General features: G+C 48.6%; 1 protein-coding gene and 1 pseudogene across 3 annotated transcripts; both read left to right on the forward strand.

Annotated features, from left to right (window-relative positions):
* The first annotated feature begins 555 nt into the window (after positions 1-555).
* IL10 (interleukin 10) lies at positions 556-10992 on the forward strand. 2 transcript variants are annotated; one of them, XM_082463920.1, is made up of 5 exons: positions 556-5226; positions 6060-6119; positions 6396-6548; positions 7595-7660; positions 8745-10992. In XM_082463920.1, the coding sequence occupies exons 1-5, from the start codon at positions 5062-5064 to the stop codon at positions 8835-8837; spliced, it is 537 nt and encodes a 178-aa protein (XP_082320046.1). In that variant the 5' UTR covers positions 556-5061; the 3' UTR covers positions 8838-10992. The 2 variants fall into 2 exon arrangements, with proteins under 2 accessions (XP_082320046.1, XP_082320045.1); XM_082463919.1 differs by lacking the exons at positions 7595-7660; positions 8745-10992 and having other exon boundaries at positions 6396-7484.
* LOC309660410 (GRB2-associated-binding protein 3 pseudogene) lies at positions 10991-18106 on the forward strand (annotated as a pseudogene). Its single transcript has one exon. The product of its transcript is annotated as a GRB2-associated-binding protein 3 pseudogene (transcript).
* The last annotated feature ends 2720 nt before the right edge of the window (positions 18107-20826 follow it).

Consider the following 20826-nt stretch of genomic DNA (forward strand, 5'->3'; position numbering starts at 1 on the left):
GGAATCTATCTGTGCCCCAGGCTCAGGAACCCACTAGTTATTCTAGGTAGTCATGCAGACAGAGCAGAGACAGCTGTATCCTCTGGGTGGCAAGGACTCCAACACCTGGTGTCCTGGCCCCTGTAGCCAAATCTCTCACATGAGAAGTTACAGAGCACAGTGTCTGTCCCCTAAGGAAAATCCAAACTGCTTGATATGGCGCCACCGTCGTACAAAGGGGAATTCCACATTGGCTGTCCAAAGATCAGCCCTTCCGCTGTGGTTTGCAGCATCTGCCGGCCACAGTCCTCGGAAGGGCACCCACTCCAGTTTGCATAACCCTTGCTTGATTCGGCCTAGGGGCCAGCCCCAACTCAGGCTCCTTTTAAGGCTCTGACCCACCAGGACTTTATTCTGAAGCACCTCAACCACAAGGCCAAAGTCAAAGACAGAACCCTGTCCCCTGGGGTCCCACCCGGCCCCACTTGGGGGGGTGTGATGCCACACTCTGTGCTCTTGACCAGGCCTGTTGCAGCAGAGCCCCTGAGGAAGCCTCGGTCCAGGGAGCTGAGGAAACCTCGGTCCAGGGAGCTGAGGAAGGTTATTCAAGGGAATACTAGAAATTTCAAGCTGGGGAAACTATCGTACGTTCTAGATGTCCTGAAGAAGAAGAAATGAAACTCCCATTATCAGCCTTAAAATAATGATTACAAATGAGCACACAGGAGCCAAGCCCCCAAGGGATTCTTCATTGAGACAGTCAGCTCCCTTGTCCTGGGTGGGCACCTTCCCACCTGCTCTGCCTGCATCACTGACCTGCCTGCTACGCTTGTGGTGGCCCTGTTGACAGGCAAGCTGGCTGAACCCTGAGTCCAGCAAGCTCAGATTCCATAGCCTTCTCTTTGTGACTCCAGTGCAGCCCCACAGGGCTCCCAGTCTGTTCCCCACTCTTGGGTCTGAGCGGCAGAATTGTTGCAAGATACAGGACAGTTATACCAAGAAGGCTGCCATTTTGCTGAGCATGAGGTTAGCTGCGAGGTGATTCCTTATAAGCTCTTGTGCATTGTAGACCGCACCCTCCAAAATCTGTTCACAATTCTTGTCTGCCCGGAGTCGTCTGCAGCTAAAGTGGTGAAACTCATAAATGGAGCTTTCCAGAAAAATTATTAGGATCTGCCAGGCTGATATGCCTTTGGACCTTTAGCCTCTACCCAAGTCCCTCCTCCCTGACATCCTACAACAATTCATAGAAAAGCAGGAAGGCAGAAAAGCTGGGTTCTGGATGACATTGGAGTGCTGTACTAGCCTTGGACTGCCTACCTCTGAACTTCTTGTCATGGAAGACCAAAAAATAATATCCCTTTCCTTTTTAAGCCATGGTGAGTCAGACTTTCTTTCTTTTGCAGCTGAATATGAACATTAGGGAATATTCTGGAGCAGGGATGGAAGAGAAGAGGTATTTCCCCTCCCACACTTTCCTCTGATTTCCCAGTGAGTCCCCAAGGAAAAAAATTCATTTAAATTCAATTGAATAGGCATGTGTTGGACACTTGCTATGATTCTAGATCTGAGGGAAAATTGGGCTCAGACCATTTGCTCTCAAGGAGCTCACAGTCTAACGAGTGGCATTTGTGTTCTCTTGAAATCCACAGGGCCAAATGGTGCCCAGACTGACATATCATCCATCCACAGGTGCCTGCTCGCTCACTTTCTTCCCTACTTGGGCTCTTCCCTTGGACTGAAACCCCAACTCAAATCTAACATGCAGACTGTTGACATTTATGTCACATGACCTATGAGTTTGGGACTTTTCCCAGTGAATCCTAACGACTTTTCAGATGAATGGTACCTTCACAGTCTTGAGAAATAGGAATCATCTTTGTTGTTCTTGTTGTTTGGTCAATATATAAGCAAAGGGTCTTAACTTTTCCCAAGATGTTCACACGTATTCTCCTGTGTCAGCTTGACATCAGTCCTATGAGATATGTGGATAGGGAAGATATTGTTATCTCCATTTCTAAATTAAGTAATTGCATCAAGGAAGTTGCCTAAATGGTCTCTGACCATTTAGATTCTGAAAATTTTGAGATGAGAGAGGACAACAATTTCAAATCAACAGAGAAAGGATGAAAAATTCAACAAATGGCTTGAGGTAATTGGCAACATTTACCAAACATTCCAAAACAAATAAGGAAGTCAGAGCCTAACCCTTACCCTACCTAATAGCTTATGGAATAAAGAAAGATAGAAATGGCTCTTGCCCACCTCCCTTCTCCTGCCATTATGTGCATGTGTGCGTGCATGCGTGTCTCTGTGTGTGTGTGTGTGTGTGTGTGTATTTAATATTTCAAATTGTAAGAAGAAAGTGGAAGAGATACTGCCTGCCTTCCTGAGTTGCTCTGAGTGTTTGCCCACGCCCAGACCAGCCCTGGTCCAGGCTCACAGGGTACTCTGCTATGCCCGTCCCAACAGAGAAAAAAGGAAGTTGTGTCCCTGGCACCTTCCACGGGCCAGACCCTGTACTCGGCTCCAGATACACAAAAGATAATGAAACAGTGCCCTGTTTCAGGGAGCTCACAGCTGATTGGCTGAGGCAGTTGTGCACATGGATGACAGCGACATTTGTTGTAGACGTAGTAGTGGAGAAAAGCACATGGCACAGTGGCAAACAAAGGTAAGAGGGGGATCTGTGCTGCCTGGGTCCAGAAGTAGGGCCTCGTAGTCTGCCCTGGGTTTGGGTCCTCTGGCCTGACTGGTCGGCCAGACTGAGTCGGTACCCAGAACACCCAGCTCAGAGAGGGGTCAGCCCTACAGGCTGAAGCAGACACAGCCCAGAAAACCCAGGAGCCAAGAGGGAAGGAGTAGGGTGGAAGGGGTGCAAAACCCAGCGCCTGACCCCTTCCCTCTTCTTTCTCGTGGCAAAACTCAGAACTCCTGCCAGCCTTGAGTATCAACCCAGTGTAAATCTGGCAGGAGCAGCAATTCCTGAGTCAGTCACAACTATTTCTTTTTTTTTTTTTTTTAATTTGATTTAAGTACAGTTGATTTATAATGTGTTAATTTCTGCTGTACAGCAAAGTGATTCAGTTATACATATATGTATACTTTTTCATATTCTTTTCCATTATGGTTTATCACAGGATACTGAATATAGTTCCCTTCCACGCCTATTTCTAAAGGTTCTTTCTCCCTTTGTGATTCTTAGGCTTCTGCATCAACACTCCCCAAAGGGTTGGGAAGAGAGACTACAGTCCCCTGATCCTGACCCACAAAGTACATCCGCAGCCTGGGCTCTCTGCCTCCTCCCTCCCACTCCCTCCAGCCCAGCCCCAGAATGTCTGCCCCCCTCGTCTGGTGCAGTGAGCTTCTTTAATGGGGCACGTTCAGAGCCCAGGGCCACATGAGGTATCCCAGTGCTGATGCAAGAAGGCAAGAAAATAACAGAAACACTGGAGATATCCTACTTCTGGATCCACTTGTTACCTCCGCAGGCCCCATCCCATGTGAAGCCCAAAGGTCCCCAGCAGACAGAAGGCAGGTACTGCTGTCCCCTTGGGATAGATGGAAAACAGACACAGGGAGGTCAGGTGACTTGCCCTGGGTTTGAGTGGCAGAGCCCCAGCCTCCTGTCCCCCCAGATCAGAGCTATTCAGTGGGGCAGTGGGAGGAGCCCCTGCAGAAGGGGGAGGTCAAGGCACAATCAAAGGACTCCCAGACTTTCTTCATATCTGTAGAAGTAATGTCACCACACCATCCTTTCCTTCTAGCGGTAGTGCAACATTCCTCACCATATCTGGCTACTCTGCCCCTATACACATACACACACACGCACACACACACACACACACACACGCTTACATGTGCAAATCCAAAGCAAGACAACTAAGGCTTCTTTGGAAGGAGGACAAGGGATAGGTAAGAGGGGAGAAAAGGGCCTCCTGTCCAGCCTTCATGGAATCCCAACTTATTTTCTTTGTTATTTTTACTTCTTCCTCCCCATCTTTCAAATGTAAGTCTCCAGCCACTGAAACTCACAACCCAGAAGAAACCTAGTGACTCTTTAATCCAAATTTTCCATTCTGCACACTGGGGTCAGTGTAGAATAGGGAAAGGAGCACAGCCTGAGTATCAGGCAGGCCTGGGTGCAAATTCTGGCTCCCTCACTCAGCATCCATGTGCAGGGTACTTAATATCTGTGTGCCTCGGTTTGCTCACTGTAAAATGGAGATGAGGGTCATGGTGACTGGCAGGTACAGCTTCCAGTAAGCGTGGACTACTCTTACTAATTCCCCCTGAGGACGTGGCTAGCCAAGGAGGTTGGAGACATGGATCTGAGAGTCTAAATGAATCCAGGGCCAGAGAAGGAACCTGGAGCACATCTGACACCCTTGCCTGTCCTGTGGGAAGCTGGCCTCTTTAAGGAGTAGTCTTGGAACATAAAATGAAAGAACCAGAAGGCAGCTTTGAGGATATTTAGCTCACGCTCCTGTTTTCATTTGGGGAAGCTGAGGCCTGGAGAGCTGAGGTGACTTCCCAATCCAGTAAGGAGAAGCCTTGAGTATCAACCCAGGTTGGGGAGGGGGACCCAGTTATTTCTCAATCTCAGTGTATTCTGGAATGGCCAATTTGTCCACGTCATTGTGACCTAGGAACACGTGAATGGAACCCACAACTGTGGGTCCCTGCGCACAGAACAGCTGTTCACCCCAGGAAATCAACTTTTTTTTTTTTATTATTAAGAGAAGCTGAAAAATTATTTTAAAAGGGAGAGAGAGGTAGCGTCTCCTAAAAATAGCCATATGCAGAAGTTCATTTTTCAACCATCTCTTTTGCTTACGATGCAAAATTAAAAACTTTGAGTAAGAGTTTCAACGAATGCAAAGTTGGAGAGGTCTAGGGAAGGGAGGGGCTTTAATCAGAAGAAACTTTTGCCAGGAAATCTGTGACACTGTGGCTTTTTATGAATGGCGAGGCCCCACAATATAAAAGGGGGACACAGTAGGTGAAGGTCTACACAACAGGGGCTTGCTCTTGCAAAACCAAACCACAAGCCCGACTGAACGAAGAAGGCAGAACTCCACAATGCCCAGCTCAGCACTGCTCTGTTGCCTGATCTTCCTGGCCGGGGTGGCGGCCAGCCAACACCAAGGCACCCAGTCTAAGGACAGCTGCATCCACTTCCCAGACAGCCTGCCCCACATGCTCCGGGAGCTCCGAGCTGCCTTCAGCAACGTGAAGACTTTCTTTGTGAGTATGATGCCCTCCTGTCCTTCCTTCCTCCCTGGGACTGCCTGACAAGGCATTCTGCCGGAGCTTATAAAACCTCCTTTTCATTCACCTCCACCCCCAACACCCATTCCCCCCAAACTGAAATTCTTAAGAGTCCTTGGTCAAGCTGTGGGTTCAGTGAGTCAGTCTAAGCCCTGGTGCTGCAGTAAATTGTGCAGGAAAAGCTCACTTCAAAAAGGTATCTCTACCATCTCTCCTATGCTCGGAAATTTGTATAAGAATTCTCTGGAGCTCAATACTTCATAGGCTGGGAGAGATCGCGAAGGGTCTGATTGGAGGTGAAGATGTTCCCCATACCCTGTGGCAGGAAACATAAGTTGCCTCAGCTTAGAGGGCTTCCAGAACCTGAAAGACTGATGGTTTGGGGTAGCACCATACAGGGGGAAACCTGCATTAGGAGATGGTTCCCACTCCCAGAGAATTTTCAGCGCTGCAGCTGGATGTCGGCAGCGGGTAGACAGAAAAGCAAAGGGCGCCAAGGGGTTGGTATGGGGACCCTTGCCCATGTGACACAGTTTTGCAGAAAGAGCAGGACCCAGGCAAGCTTCTGCCTTGCCTTCAAAATCAGCCAGATTTTTTAAAGAACTTGATCCCAGGGGGAAGGACTTGATTTAACTAAGAGTTCCAGCACCATTGAATGTCCTGTTTTGAAAGCTCTCTTTTCCATTTTGGGGCCAGGTCTGCATTGATTAAAAAATCAAAAACTCTATAAATAAAAGGGCATGAGAAAAACAGTCATTTTCAGTATTTCCCCAAACCTTGGGTTCATTCTCCTTGTGTTCTTCTTGCAGCAAATGAATGACCAGCTGGACAACTCGTTGTTGAGCCAGTCTCTGCTGGAGGACTTTAAGGTGAGGGCTGGGTGGGGACGAGGGTGCGGTGTGCAGCATGATTAAGGGCGGCTCTGCTTCTTGCCTGCAAGGAGCTGGGTCCGCTTCCCTCACTTTGAAAAGGAGAAGTGGGAAGATCTTAACTCAGCACATAGCCAGTAGCTGGAGGGGGCTTGTTACCAAGGGCTTGGTCCTGGGGGGAGGTGGCTACTTAAGAAGGTCCCCGGGGACAAAGCCGTCCTCTCAAGCAGTAGATCTTCCTCCCGGGTCACCACCCACCCTGGCTTCCGCCCTTAGGGTTACCTGGGTTGCCAAGCCTTGTCGGAGATGATCCAGTTTTACCTGGAGGAGGTGATGCCACAGGCTGAGAACCATGGCCCCAACATCAAGGAGCACGTGAACTCCCTGGGGGAGAAGCTGAAGACCCTCAGGCTGAGGCTGAGGCGCTGTGTGAGTAGCAGGCCAGCTCTTTCCCTTGCAGGCGGCTCTCTCTCCTCTGGGGTCTTCCGGAAACATCCTCCCCAAACCCGGTTCCCACCCGGAGACACAAAGACACAGGCCGGCAGGCGCCCTCTCCCTCCGGCCAGGCGCCAAAGTCGCATCACTTGCTCATTTCTCTCTGAGCAGGGGGTGGGGTGGCTGCTAGGCATTTACATGTGAAGGTTTGCAATAGCTTTCCTGTTATTTGTGAGTCATTTGTGGGTTATTAGCTATTCCCCTCTCTCTACATGAAAGGGGCCCAGAGCTTCAGTCAGGCCTCCCTCGTCCTTGGGGACCTAGGACCTGGGCCCCGCAGGAGGGGCCAGAGGTAAGGGTCCCGGGAGAGGAAACTCCACTTCCCTCTTCTTCTTAACCTTTTGAGAGCAGAACTTCAAGTGGAGTCCAAATGACTGACAGGATTTTCTCTGGCATTTTAGAGGGGCCGGGGGCTACTCGGCCCCAAGCTACTGTCTGTGAATAATCCCCCAGGATCATTTATTTCTCCAACTGAAATGATACCCTCACCACTGGTTTCCTTTGTTCCCTCACTGGTGTTGAGAAATCATTTGGGCTGTATTTGTAGAAGAGGACCATGCAACGGGTTTGGCCGGCAGGGCTGAGACTGTGTCTCTGCTCCTCGGACACTTAGAAATGGTCCTCGGGGCTGGGACATAAGGAGAGGGACAGGACAAAAGCAGGAAAGGACAGAAGGGCTGGCTCAGGCTCTGCTCGGCGCTGGGACGTGCCAGGGAAGGAACCTCCAAGACCTGGGTGTTTGATGCAGCCTTGTAAGCGGCTGGGAGCAGCTCCTAGGGAAACATAAGTAATCTGCCTGGGCTGTGTTTCTTCTCTGTCTGGTGGGGAAAGAGGAGGTAGGCCATAGTCCTCACAGGAGCTGTGGAGAGTAGCCATCCAAGATGAGTCTGGCCTCTTCCTGCTCCCGGGTTGTCCCCCAAGCACAATGGACCCAGGACCCAGGCGCCAGTGTTGTTCACACTTTCTCTTTCCTTCCACAGCATCGATTTCTGCCCTGTGAAAACAAGAGCAAGGCAGTGGAGCAGGTGAAGAGTGTCTTCAATAAGGTGAGCCTGGGCTGCTGGCAGGGAGGGTCTGGGGACCATGACCTCTGCCCACTCCCGAGGGGCTGAGGTTGGCAGGTGCTCAGCAGGCCCTGAACTTCCCTCGGAGGGAGTGTGGGAACCCGAAAAATGGTGTGACCTCCTCAGCCAGTGAGGAGCTGCCATCTCAGTTCTGTTTGTTTTCTGTGAAGTGTTTTGGGGGGTTTCTAAATGACTACTCCCCGCCTTTGCAGGCCTGCGGGTTGGGCTGGCCAGCCAGCTGTGAACACAGTGAGCTGGGTGCTGGGGAGAGTGACAGAGGAAACAGAAAGTAGCTTGTTGGGAATCAAGTCTGAAGCCACACGTGCAGGAAGCCGACACATGAACGTGCACTTACAAACACACCCAGGGGTGCAGCCTGAACTCCCCCAAACTCAGAGCAGGAAGCAGAGTTCTCCCTTATGTGGACTTGGTCCCCCTCTCTTTCCACCTGCCAGTCATAGCTCCCAAGGTGCCTGAGAATGTCAGCTCTCAAACCAAGTGGGGTTTCACTCTTCCAACTGTCCATGAATTCTTCTACCACATTTCCCAGAAGCCATGGGACCTATGTCCTCTTCATGGGCTGGACACAGACACTGGGCAGGGTTCCAACATCAGGGGGCATGAATCCCCCGACAGTAGGCCAGAGCAGCAGGGCTGGATCTTCTCAATCCAGGGGTGAGGGAACATAAACACAAAAAAGGCTCCCTTCTCTCCTTCTCTCAATGTCTTGCTTTCAAAGTGGTTCCTCTAATGTCTTTTCATCAAATTTTGAATAAGCATCACGTGAGCACATGACCTTTAAAATTGTTGAAAAGGCACCATTTGAAAGACTGTGCTTTGCAAAAGTGAATGTTCCTCTTGCTGCCTACTGGCCATGGTCCAGGCCAATGCACAGCCTTTCCTGACAGCGGGGCATATCTTCAGGTCCCCAGGGTCTGTCCTTCATCTCCCAACACAAGGGAGCTGGTACAGCTTCTGGGTCCCAGGGTCATGACCATCCAAGCGGAGGACCCACTTACTTGCTCAGATGGGGTTTTCACTAAACATTTCTTACCTCCCTACACAGCTCCAAGAGAAGGGTGTCTACAAAGCCATGAGTGAATTTGACATCTTCATCAACTACATAGAAGCCTACATGACAACAAAGATGAAAAACTGAAGCATTCTAGTGAAGAAAACATCCAGGATGGCGACTCTACTAGACTCTAGGGCATAAACTGAAGATCTTCGAAATCTGATCCAGGGTTCTGGGAGAGCAGAACCAGCTCCCTGGAAAACCCTTTTGTACCTCTCTCCTAGAATATTTATTACCTCTGATACCTCAACTCCCATTTCTATTTATTTACTGAGCTTCTCTGTGAAATATTTAGAAAGAAGCCCAATATTATACATTTTTTTCAATATTTATTATTTTCACCTGTGTTTAAGCTGTTTCCATAGGGTGATACCCTATGGTATTCGAGTGTTTTAAGAGAAATTGTAAGTTATATAAGGAAAAAAAATTGTTCCTTGTGGAGTCAACTGCAGCTTCATTTCCAAGCCTAACCACACTTGACAGCTGTTGGGCTATTTTCCCTGATCTCCCTCTAATTTCTCTTGTCCCTGGGCCTGGGGCTCCCGGAGTGTTACAAAGACTCTTATGCTCGTAAGAAGAGAAACTAGGGAGCCCCTTTGACAATTAATATTCCAGTGGCTCTGAGGGATTCCCCTGACCTCATTCCCCAGCCGCTTCATTCTTGAAAGCTGTGGCCGGCTTGTTATTTATAACAACCTAAAATTGGTTCTAATAGAACTCAGTCTGAACTAGAAGCAATTCAATTCCTCTGGGAATGTTACATTGTTTGTCTGTCTTCATAGCAGATTTTAATTTTGAATAAATAAATGGGTCTTATTAAAATCATGTTATGGTGTCAGTTGACTTCTGTCTGGCTAAAAATATTCTCTCAGAGTTTCCAAGATAGAAGAGAGTAGATGAATGAATTCTACATTCCAGAGAAAGAAAGCCAGCTACCCTCTCCCAGAAAACAGGAAACCTCCAAATCTGATCAGGGAAAAGCTGTTACCCCTTCAAAAGTCAATAGCAAAGACCACCATATTCCTCCCCTAAACTCAGTCCTTTAAAGAATCATCCTTCATGATCATGCTGATTTTCAAGGCTAAGGATGAGATTCTGTACATACCAAAATTAAAAAGTAAGGCAGAGGAAGTTTTTCAGTGTGTTTTAGGTTTTGGTGGTTATTTTGTTTGTCTTCTTTTTTGTTATCGTTGTTTGCTCCTTCAAGTTCCAAAGTTCCAGGGGTGAATATTAATTTGCCTGTGTTATTGTGAGGATTAAGATAAAGTGCTGCATGTCTCCGGACTCTAGGAGATGGCCCTAGTGCACACAGTTGGCTGTTATTAGTATTCACACCTAAAATCTTCACCAAATCCTCCTGGAGCTGAGCAGAGGCAACAGGTTGGACCTAATAGAGTGGAATATAAGCAAATGAGCCCACTTGATAGGCTACACAAGGATTAAAGCTGCTGCATTTCTGTTCTCTCCTTGAGCCGCCAGACAAATGTGAGATAGACTGCTGACTGCGGTCTGTTAGGCGGGGCATGGTGGCTGGGGAAGCCCTACTCAAAGCCCTATGACTTGAGGTGGAGAGGGGAAAGAATGGGCTGAGTAAACACTGATCCCCCTCACACTCTGCCCAGGCAACCCTGGTCTGGGGAAGGGTGGGAGCCGAGTGGCTGTGGTCAGTTTTTCAGTAAGACCTGACTCACTTCGGTTAAAGCAACCATAGGAAGGAAGTGGGAAGCATCAAAGCTGAAATTCTGAGATAAAAGATTAGGGTTAAGAATGGAGGCTAGCTGAAGACAGTGAGAGAGGGAGGAAAGTTCTCTATACTGAAATGGAGAAGAAGCCATGAGCCCCTCAGCCGGGAAGGTTTAGGCGGTTAGGGGTCTCTGGCAGGCAATGTACGTTGACTTTGGTTTGAGGTTGGCACCTCACGTGAGGGATGTGGGCATCTGAAACCAATAGACAGAAACTCACCTGGAGAAGCCGCACAGCTGACAAGATGCTGACAAAAACTACAATTTCTTGAGCACTTATTTTGAGCGAGTCAGTACTAGGCATGAATGTATCAGTTATACTATATGGTATCTTATTGGTATTTTCTGTAAGAGGGAACTGATGCTCAGAAATGTTGATAGGGCTCGGCCATGTGGGTGATGTGGAGAAGGGACAAGTGAGACTAGCAGCATAAAACGCCTTTCCCTTTGTATCAATTATCTATTGTTGCCCTGCAAATTTAGCAGCTTAAAACCATAAACGTTTATTATCTCACAGTTTCTTTAAGTCAGGAATCTTGGAGCAACAAGGGTCTCTAATGAGGCTGTAGTCAAAATGACTGCCAGGGCGGCAATCATTTGAAGTCTCGACTGGGACTGGACAATTCACATCCACGATGGCACATTCACAGGGCTGTTGGCAGGAGACCTCAGTCCCTCACTGGCCATTGGCAGGTAGCCTTGGCTCCTTGTCACATGAGCTTCTCTGCATGGCTTCTTGAGTGTCTTCACGACATGGCAGCTGTCTTCCTGAGCCAATGATCCAAGAGACATGGCAAGGGGGAAGTCATGGTATCTTTTAGACCTAATCTCAGAAATCTCATACCATCATTTCTGCCACATTCCATTTGTTAGAAGGGCATTGATAAGGATAGCCCATATTCCAGGGGAGAGGAATTAGATTCCACCTTTTGAAGGGAAGAGTATCAAAGAATCTGTGGACATGTTTTAAAACTACTACACCCTTCTAAGTATTCAGAAGAAATGGCTTTGAGCTGGTTGGCACATCAGACTCCTTGATTGGTGAGGAGAAGGGGAAGATTTGGGTAGGCATCAGAGTGCATGGACGGGTCAGCATCATGGACACTGCCCTCCTTCAGTTCTCTCTTATAGGTTCAGTCTAATATAGTTACTTCTCTGAGCCTCAGTGTCTCATCTGGAAAACTAGCAAAACTTCTTTCCCTTTTTCCAGTGTTATGGACTGAATGTGTCGCCTCAAAATTCATATGTTAAAGCCCTAACCCCCAGTGTGATGGTATTTGGAGATGGGTCCTTTGGGAGGTACTTAGGATTAGATGAGGTCATAAGGGTGGGGTACTCATGATGGGATTAGTGCCCTTATAAGGAGAGACGTAGAGAGCTCACACATGTGTGCTCTCTCTCTCTTTCCCCCCACCTGCCCCTCCCCCCATCATCCCAAGCACAAAAAGGGAGATTGCGTGAGAACACAGTAAGATGTCTGTACCCACCTGCCAAAAGAACAGGCTTCAGAAGGAAACCTACCTTGCCAGCACCTTAATCTTGAACTTCCAGCCTCTAGAACTGTGAGAAAATTAATTTCTCTTGTTTAAGACTCTCAGCCTCTGGTATTTTGTTATGGCACCCTGAGCTGACTGATAAGCCAGATGTCATATAAGAGTCAAATGGAGTGTCAGGTATGAAGGTGTACATGTGTTTTGGATAGGAAGTGTACAGATGAGGTTTGGATGCGGATTTTTTTTCAAATCTTTATTCTCTAAGAAGAGCAACCACCTCATTTCCTCCCTTGTCCATCGGTCCCCTCAAGCAGAGTTTGGTTGTCAGTGGAGAAAGAGAATTTCTGTCTGTGGTCCCAGTTGCTGAAGTGAGGAGGGTGGGACCAGTAAGAGGAGCTCCCCTAATCTATGATGACAGAATGGTTACCCTATCTGACCACTGGCAGAATCAGACAGAGAGAAAGCAAATGAGTTCTTCCATCCTGGGAGTGAGGCACAATCTGGAAGGAAGGGAATGAGATCAGAGACAGAAAGAAAGAGGAAAGAGGAGGACTGGCCAGATGGCAGAAGCTGCCCATTCCACGGCATGTTTCCCCTCAAAACACTTGTGTGAGTGTATTTAATTGTGGAACATGGGAACCAGCTCTAGGCCTAGGGTGAATTAGGAAAATCAGACATAGCACTACAAGGAAATAGGAGCTGGAGCATAAGAACATATACCCAGAATTTAAAATGGCAGGAAGATCTTTGGACTCGCATAAGCTACAGAACCGGCTACAGAATGAACCTGTCAACTCTGTGTCTCTGAGTGGTTGGTGGGTCCCAGGTGATATGTATCCCATTATTCATATCTTTTTTAAAAAAAAAAGAAGCTAGTTTTTAAAATTTTTTACTTATTTATTTATTTAAAGCAGCTAGGTTTTTAAAAATATATTTATTTATTCATTTATTTATTTTTGGCTGCCTTGGGTCTTCGTTGCTGCACGCAGGCTTTCTCTAGTTGTGGCGAGCAGGGGCTACTCTTCTTTGTGGCGCACGAGCTTCTCATTGCGGTGTCTTCTCTTGCAGAGCACGGGCTCTAGGCGCGTGGGCTTCGGTAGTTATGGCACGCGGGCTCTAGAGCGCAGGCTCTGTAGTTGTGGCGCACAGGTTTTGTTGCCCTGCGGCATGTGGGATCTTCCCGGACCAGGGATCGAACCCATGTCCCCTGCATTGGCAGGCGGATTCTTAATCACTGTGCCACCAGGGAAGTCCCATTCAATACTCTTTTTAAGCACTAACTCACTTGATGACTTTGGAAATTTTACATGCCCTCAGTTTCCTCAATAATAAAGTAAGGATCTAGGTCTAGATCAATGGTTTCCAACTGGGGCCATTCACGTGGGTTCTTGAAGGCATTCATGGGGAGGGTGAGGATTGTTTTTGAATAATTTCTAAAATATGAAAAAGCCTAGTAAGAACCATACATTTGTCACCCCTACCTCCCATAAGTCTGTACAGGCTCAAAAAAAGAACTGCTACATACTGGGCTGAAGTAATAGCCACTTTGTATGGAAAAACAGGTTACCTCTTGCTGATTGGAAGCTCTCCTTGGTAGTCATATATCACATCTTTGATTAACAAAATCAGAAAATGGAATTTTTTCCTTAAAAAAATTTAACCAGCCAAAATAGCTTAAAATAGACTCAGGAAAATTGCAGTCCCTTGTGATCAAAAGCTTTAAAACCACTAAGTTCCCTTCAAGCCCACAGTTCCTAATTCCAGCATCAGATTCCTTCAGTCAGCCAGACCCATTCCCACCTGGACCCTCCTCCAGGACATATTCCTGTGTCTACAAGGTCTGCACTGGGCATTTTCCAAACAGCTTCCCAGTCATCTGCATGTCATCAGCAACTCCCCTCTCCAAGCAGGGTTGAGCAGCCACAGAGCACTGAGCTTCCAGAAGCTTGACACTCTGGCTGGAGAGGATCTGGGGGAGATAAAAGACCTGAGGGAAAGTAACACAGATTACCTCTTATTCCACAGCACAGGGACGAGGTGTACAGGCTCTGGAATCTGCCGAACCTTGGCTCTAATCTACATGACCTTGAGATATCACCTGCTTCTACTATTCTCTATAACATAGAGAGAGTAATCATTCTTTCAAGGTGTTGTTGTCATAAGAAATAAAGGCATAAATACACATAAAGCACAGAGTAAAAAATTAAAGCAGCTCTATTCCTTAGACATTTGGAAAAATGCTCAAGTGGAACCATAAGGTAAGATCAGTGCTAACACCATAAAAAAACAGCTGGACGCAACTTGTGTGCCAATCACTAGACCTGGACTTTCATTATAACACCTTCTGCCTCCTTACTCACCATTTCTAAGTGGAAAGCAAAAATGGACCATCTCCGCACTTGAGAGGGAAAAAGGGAAATGATATTTTTTTGAGTGCCTGAAGTTGGTCTCAGAAATACTTTGCTTGATGATTTTTTTAAAATATACATATGAATTACAACCCACTGCTTAACATAAATGCCTAATTCCATTCAGAGCAATAATTGTTGCACATAACCTTAAATATAGATTAGATTAACTATGTAGAAGGCTTTATTTGATTACAACACTGAGCGTTGTTCATACATGTTCATTATCCATCATTGTTGCTTATGTGCTAACAACCTGAAAAACGAGACAGCCTACTACCCTTCTTTTTCCCTTACCATTATTCAAGAAAAATATCTTTTTTTTCCACGATCAAGAAGCCATTGTATAATAAAGCCTAGAATTTGTCCCATATAAAACCCGGAATGTCATGTCTATTTGAAGACATCTTTCTGGATTACATAGAGGAGGGGGATATCATTTCCCAAACCGGATACTATCATATGTCTCCACCAGGGCTGTGTTAGTAAATAAGGTTAGTATGCAACATAAATAACTAATCAGTCTCCTTACAGAATAATCTCTACTTGCATATGTAATGAGGATGAGATCCAAATAAAAACAGAGGCAACCAAGAGCCCGTGCTCCACAACAAGAGAAGCCACCGCAATGAGAAGCCCGCGCGCCACAATGAAGAGTAGACCCCGCTCGCTGCAACTAGAGAAAGCCGGTGCGCAGCAACGAAGACCCAATGCAGCCAAAAATAAATAAATAAAATAATTAAATTTAAAAAAAACAGAGGCAGACTGGCTTCTCCCTGGACTTTGCCTCAAATCAGAGTCATTATGAGATGTACATTTATTCATTCAGAACCTACTATGCTCTAAGTACTATGTTGAGTGCTGAAGAAAAAGCAGTAAATAAGCAGTAAATATGTTGTAAATAAGCAGTAAATATGTCGGGTGCTGAAGAAAAAGCAGTAAATAAGCAGACATGGATTCTACCTTCACAGATTTCATAGCTAGGAGTGGAAAGAGACATTACAAAGTTAACGACACAATTTTATTATAATTGTGATATCTACTAAATGAGAAGTAGGAGCTTTTAAGAGAGCAACTCACCTAGACTGAAGGTTAGGGGGAGACTTCCATGAGAAGGTGACACTCAGCTAGATATGGAGGATGAGTGGGAGTTGGACAACAAAGAGGGAGGTGATGAGAACTTTAGCAGAGAGCCACATATTTAAAGCCCCCTTAGAACTGCAAAGAACAGGGGGAGGGCGTGTCTCTGAAGCAAGGGTAGATTTGTACTGGTACTAATTTGTATTGATAGCCAGGCCCTGGGCCCTCTTCAGGACCCTCTGACCTCTCCATCCCCTCTCATGTTCTGAGGCCTGGAAGTAGGACAGAACTTAAACTGTTTAAGGAAATAAAAAGTGAAGCACAGCAAGAGAGGGAAAACATGCATGAGATTTAAGATGAGCTTGAAGCAATGGGCAGGGTTAAAATTTTTAGACTTTAACCTAAGAGCAAAGGGAGCCCGCCGCGGGCGCCGGCCCAGCCGCAGGAAGCGCGGCACGATGAGCGCGGGCGACGCCCTGTGCACGGGCTGGCTCGTCAAGTCGCCCCCCCCCCCCCCCCGAGAGGAAGCTGCAGCGCTACGCCTGGCGCAGGCGCTGGTTCGTGCTGCGGCGGGGCCGCCTGAGCGGCGACCGCGACGTCCTGGAGTACTACCGCAGCCAGCGCGCCCGCAAGCCCATCCGCGCCATCGACCTCAGCGAGTGCGCCGTCTGGAAGCACGCGGGCCCGGGCTTCCTTCGTAAGGAATTCCAGAACCATTTTGTGTTCGTTGTCAAGACTGCATCTCGCACGTTCTATCTGGTGGCCAAGACGGAGGAGGAAATGCAGGTGTGGGTGCACAGCATCAGTCAGGTGTGCAACCTCGGCCACCTGGATGACAGAGCAGATTCTGTGGAGAGTGGCTCGCGCGCGCCTTTCCGCGTGCAGCCCTCCGCCGCCAGCTCCCTTCACACCGCCCCTGCTGTCAGCTCCCTGCCAAGAGATGACCCGAGCACTAGTACGGTAGCCACTGAGAAAACCGGAAGTGAGTCAGGGTTTCTCTTCCTTCCTGATTATCTGATTCTGTCCAACTGCGAGACGGGAAGACTGCACCACGCCAGTCTCCCCACCAGATGTGACAGCTGGTCCAACTCGGAGCGCTCACTGGAACAGGCGTCCTTCGACGACGTTTTTGTGGACGGCCCGCAGCCACTGCCCTCCGGGAACCTGGCCTGCCCCTCACGCCCTGGGAACAGTTCTCAAGAGGTCCCTTCCACGAGGCCCCAGGCTGCCCTGATCTGGACAAGAGATGTCAATGGCCCGTCCAGGGACCACTTTTCTTTACCAGTGCTGGAAACTTCCTTAAATTCCACCGTCCAGGGAGATCAAAACCAAGCTTCCTTGCCCTATGGGGTAAAAGGACTAGATGTTATGTCCAACACGCCACCTCCCCGCCGCCCTAAGCCGAGCCATCTCTCTGAACGGTGCCACGAGGAGCAGCTCCCGTGTGGTGGGCCCAGTGGCATCAAGAAGCCAGAAGGCGCTGTGGTACCGAGAAGAATCTCTCTCTCCTGTTTAGATAACATGAGAACCTGGAAAGGTGATGTAGAAGGCCAATCTTTAAGACACCGAGATAAGTGGCTAAGTTTAAATTTGCCGTGCAGGTTCTTCCCAATGTCCCTTCCGGCTTCCACCAGCACTGAGGACAGCTACGTGCCCATGGGCCCCCAGGCCATTGCCTCTGCTCTCGGACCCCACTGCAGCCCTGACGACTATATCCCAATGAGCTCAGGAAGCATCTCCAGCCCATTGCCTGAGCTCCCGGCGGACCTGGAGCCTCCCCCCGTGAATAGAGATCTCAAGCCTCAGAGGAAACCACGGTCACCTCCCCTGGACCTGAAAAGCCTCTCCACCATCCGGGAACACACGTCTCTCACCAGAACCCGCACTGTGCCTTGCAATCGAACCAGCTTTCTCTCTCCAGAAAGAAATGGTATTAATTCTGCAAGATTTTTTGCCAATTCTGTTTCCAGAGAAGAGGAACAAAGCTACATGCAAATGGAGGAGCACGGAGAAGCCAACTTGCTGAGCAGTGGAGCCCTGACGTGGACGAGGAAATTCAGCCTGGATTATTTAGCCCTGGACTTCAACTCAGCATCACCAGCCCCTGTGCAGCAGAAACTCCTCTTCTCAGAGGAGCAGAGAGTAGACTACGTGCAAGTGGACGAGCAGAAGACGCAAGCTCTGCAGAGCACAAAGCAGGACTGGACGGACGAGAGGCAGTCCAAAGCGTGACGGCGCTGGGCTGCGGGCAGGGGCTCTGAGGGGGGCCGGCCCTCGTCAGCGGCCGCGCTCGCCCCTGCCAAGCCTCAGGCCAGTGCGCCGGGACGTAGACAGCTCCATCCCGGCAGGGTGGGAGCCACCAAAGCAAAAGAGGCGTCAGAAATCTTCTCCAGTGGAGCCTTTGACGTGCAGATTGGAGCCAACGGGATGACATCTTTTGACTCCAGCGCCTGAAGGCTCGACCTCTGTCCTGTGCTTCCGCTGGAATCATGAATGATCCGAGGAGAGACGCGCCTGGACACCGTCTTGTCCCCACCCCTGAGGACACAGTGCAAGACACCAAGCCTAGGGATGGTGGCAGGAAGACAATGCGAGTGACAGGAGCATTGAGTCCCGAGGTCAGGCATGAGCATATCAGATGACCCCGGTGGCTCTAGGGACATCGTTGTGCTAAGCAGCCGCCTGTGGCCGGGTGTCCCTTTGCTGTTGGCCTTTTCCCGGCATGCTTTCACACGCACCGTCTCATCTCTTCCCCTCAAAGGCCTCGGAAGCTAGGCTTGGCGGCGATCACTGCTCCCACTTCGAGGAAAACAATACCAAGAACCAGAGAAGGGAACGCTTGGCCCAGGATGACTCATGGAGTGAGACAGCGAGTCCGGCTCCTTCCGCCGTCTAATGCTGCCTCAGTCACTTAGGGTAACTTCGGAGACGCGTGGGAGACACGTGCAGACACGGGATGACTCATCAGCTCCTCTCCCTTTCATAGGATTTTGAGCAGGTGCTTTTCCACTTGAAAGGTATGCCTGTCGAGCCAGGGTTTCTTTGTGTGGTGTCCAAACGGGGCACTCTAGCGTAATCAGCAGTTACCATTAGAGACACCTCCCGACAATCAGTGTGAAATCCATGCTTGGTTCACATGGTCCCCTTGCCATGTGTGTCCCATGAGCTGGCTAGTGCTGGCAGAAGAACCTTTGCCACCCCGGGGAAAGCTATCCCTGGCCACACTGTGCTGGACTCAAGCTTCTGAGTGATTGTTATGACCCAAAAAACAACAACAAACAAACCAAACAAAAACCGGTGACTTCAAGTCTCGGGTTTCCTGGCTAATGTTTCCCTTCTGCTTTAGTGGTGACTAGCTCTGGAGCGTGCACATGTTCCCACCATGCAATGAGGGCATCTTGTCACCCCTTCCTTCGTGGGGCACTGGGGTTCAGGGGACCCAGACGACAGGCTCGATTGGGCACGGAGTTTTACTTAATGCCCCTACCTGATCCTTCTGAGCACCTGCAGCCAGAAGACAAATCTGAACAACTGGGTAGTCGGCAGGTTCTGGCCCACTGTTCGGCCACGGTGTCTCATATACGGGGATGGATCACATAGGCGGGCAGGTCTGCGGCAGCCAGGGTTAGGCAGGGCAACTGTAGGCTTTGCTGTAGGGTTTCAGGGTCTCGAACTGCTCCGAAGGTAAGTGCCAAAATCTTGGTTTTTCAGACCAGAAAAGAAGTAATTTTGATGTTCAAAGCAGCACGGTCTGGTGACATCATTTTCTTCCCAGAGCAAGACGGGGGGCAATTGCCAAGGGCTTTGACTAAGTTAAGAGTCCTTAGTGAGCCTGGATGGAGCCACGAGAGGGCTCCCTGAGCCCACGGCCTGCTCCACGGCCAGAGCCTGTAAGGAGCTGCCTTCTTCCTTCTGTGACTTGCAAGGAGTCACAGAGCCTCAGGCAGGAATCCAGGGCTACGGACTGCCAGTTCCCATAGGTGGTGGCTTCCCTATGTGTGGGCCACCTGTGTTTAGGTCACTGATTGCCTGACAAAGGCCAGTGCAGAAAAACTGTACATCCACGTGTCAAGTACCTCAGCAGATTGAGGATAGATTGGAATAGTAAAGGCAGCTGAAATTTTGTCGGCAGTGAAATGTCGTCCAGTTGACCAAAAAACAAAAATCTGTTTCTACAAAACGTTTCCAGGGACATACTTACTGCACGAAACAATAGACACTTGAGCAGTGTGACTTGTTTGGAAGTGATTAGGGATTTAAAAAAATATCACTTCACCAGGGCGTGTGGGATTATGTCTTGGGTGTATGGGATTCCCAGGGTGTATGGGATTATGTCTTGCTTTGATAAAACTGCTAATGGATGGCTACACAAAGGCATAATGATTGAGGGACACAAAATACAGGTAGTTTTGAGCTGACGGCAGCATATGCTCCTGAGAAAGGCACCGTAAATCACAACGATGCCGGCCAAATCTTGTTTTCCGGCAGAGGTAATCCACGTGTAATGGAGGGCTATGATTCTGATGGGGTCTGAGGGATTTTTGTTTTTTTTAACAGAAATGATCCCAGATACCACTCCAAGTCAAGTACACATGGCATGTCTGTACACTGCGCAGAGTACACCTTTCTAGAAGATCTGAGAATCAACAGGACAGTGCAGCAATTAATCTCGCATTATTTTCTGTAGCTCCTTTTTGCTCCGTTTCCTTCCGTCTCCTTTCATTAGGAAATACTTCCAGATCAGGGGTTTTCTCATGCAGAAAGGGGGACCAAAGGGTCTCAAGCCTAAGTCCACAGGCCCAGAAACGTTGGGAGTTAAGCTTTCCTTGGGGAGGGAGGAGCCCTGAGGCCCAGCACACAGCCTGGCTACAAGCGCATGGTGTGACCCTGGGGACTCAGTGCCCAGGCCACTTCACCACGCAGCAAGCAGCAGCTGAGTCGTGGCCGTTGGGTCCGGGTCGAGACTGATGGCTCCCCTTAGGCCTGGCTTCCGCCCTCTCAAGGCCTCCTCCTCGGGCCCCGTTCAAACCACGTTTGTATCCACAACCGTGCAGATGTTTAACAATTCACTACGCTTTTACTATTTCATGTCTGGCATTAATAAAAGTCTTATAAGGAGAGGAAAAAAAAAATAGCAAAGGGAAACCATTGAAGGCTATTAAGTAGAGAGGAAAATATGTATTTTCTGAATACATATTTAGGGACCATTTGCTAGCAGTCCAGACAAGAGGAAATTGCAGTCTGAACTAAGGTGGTAAGAAATAGGAATTGAGAGAAGTGCAAGTGATCAGATATTCAGCAACTACTTAGATGAGAGTGGTGATGGCAGGTGATGACCAAAATGAACCTC

The sequence above is a fragment of the Balaenoptera physalus genome, assembly GCF_965194825.1.
Source record: "Balaenoptera physalus genome assembly, chromosome: 1".
Classification (NCBI taxonomy): Eukaryota; Metazoa; Chordata; class Mammalia; order Artiodactyla; family Balaenopteridae; genus Balaenoptera; species Balaenoptera physalus.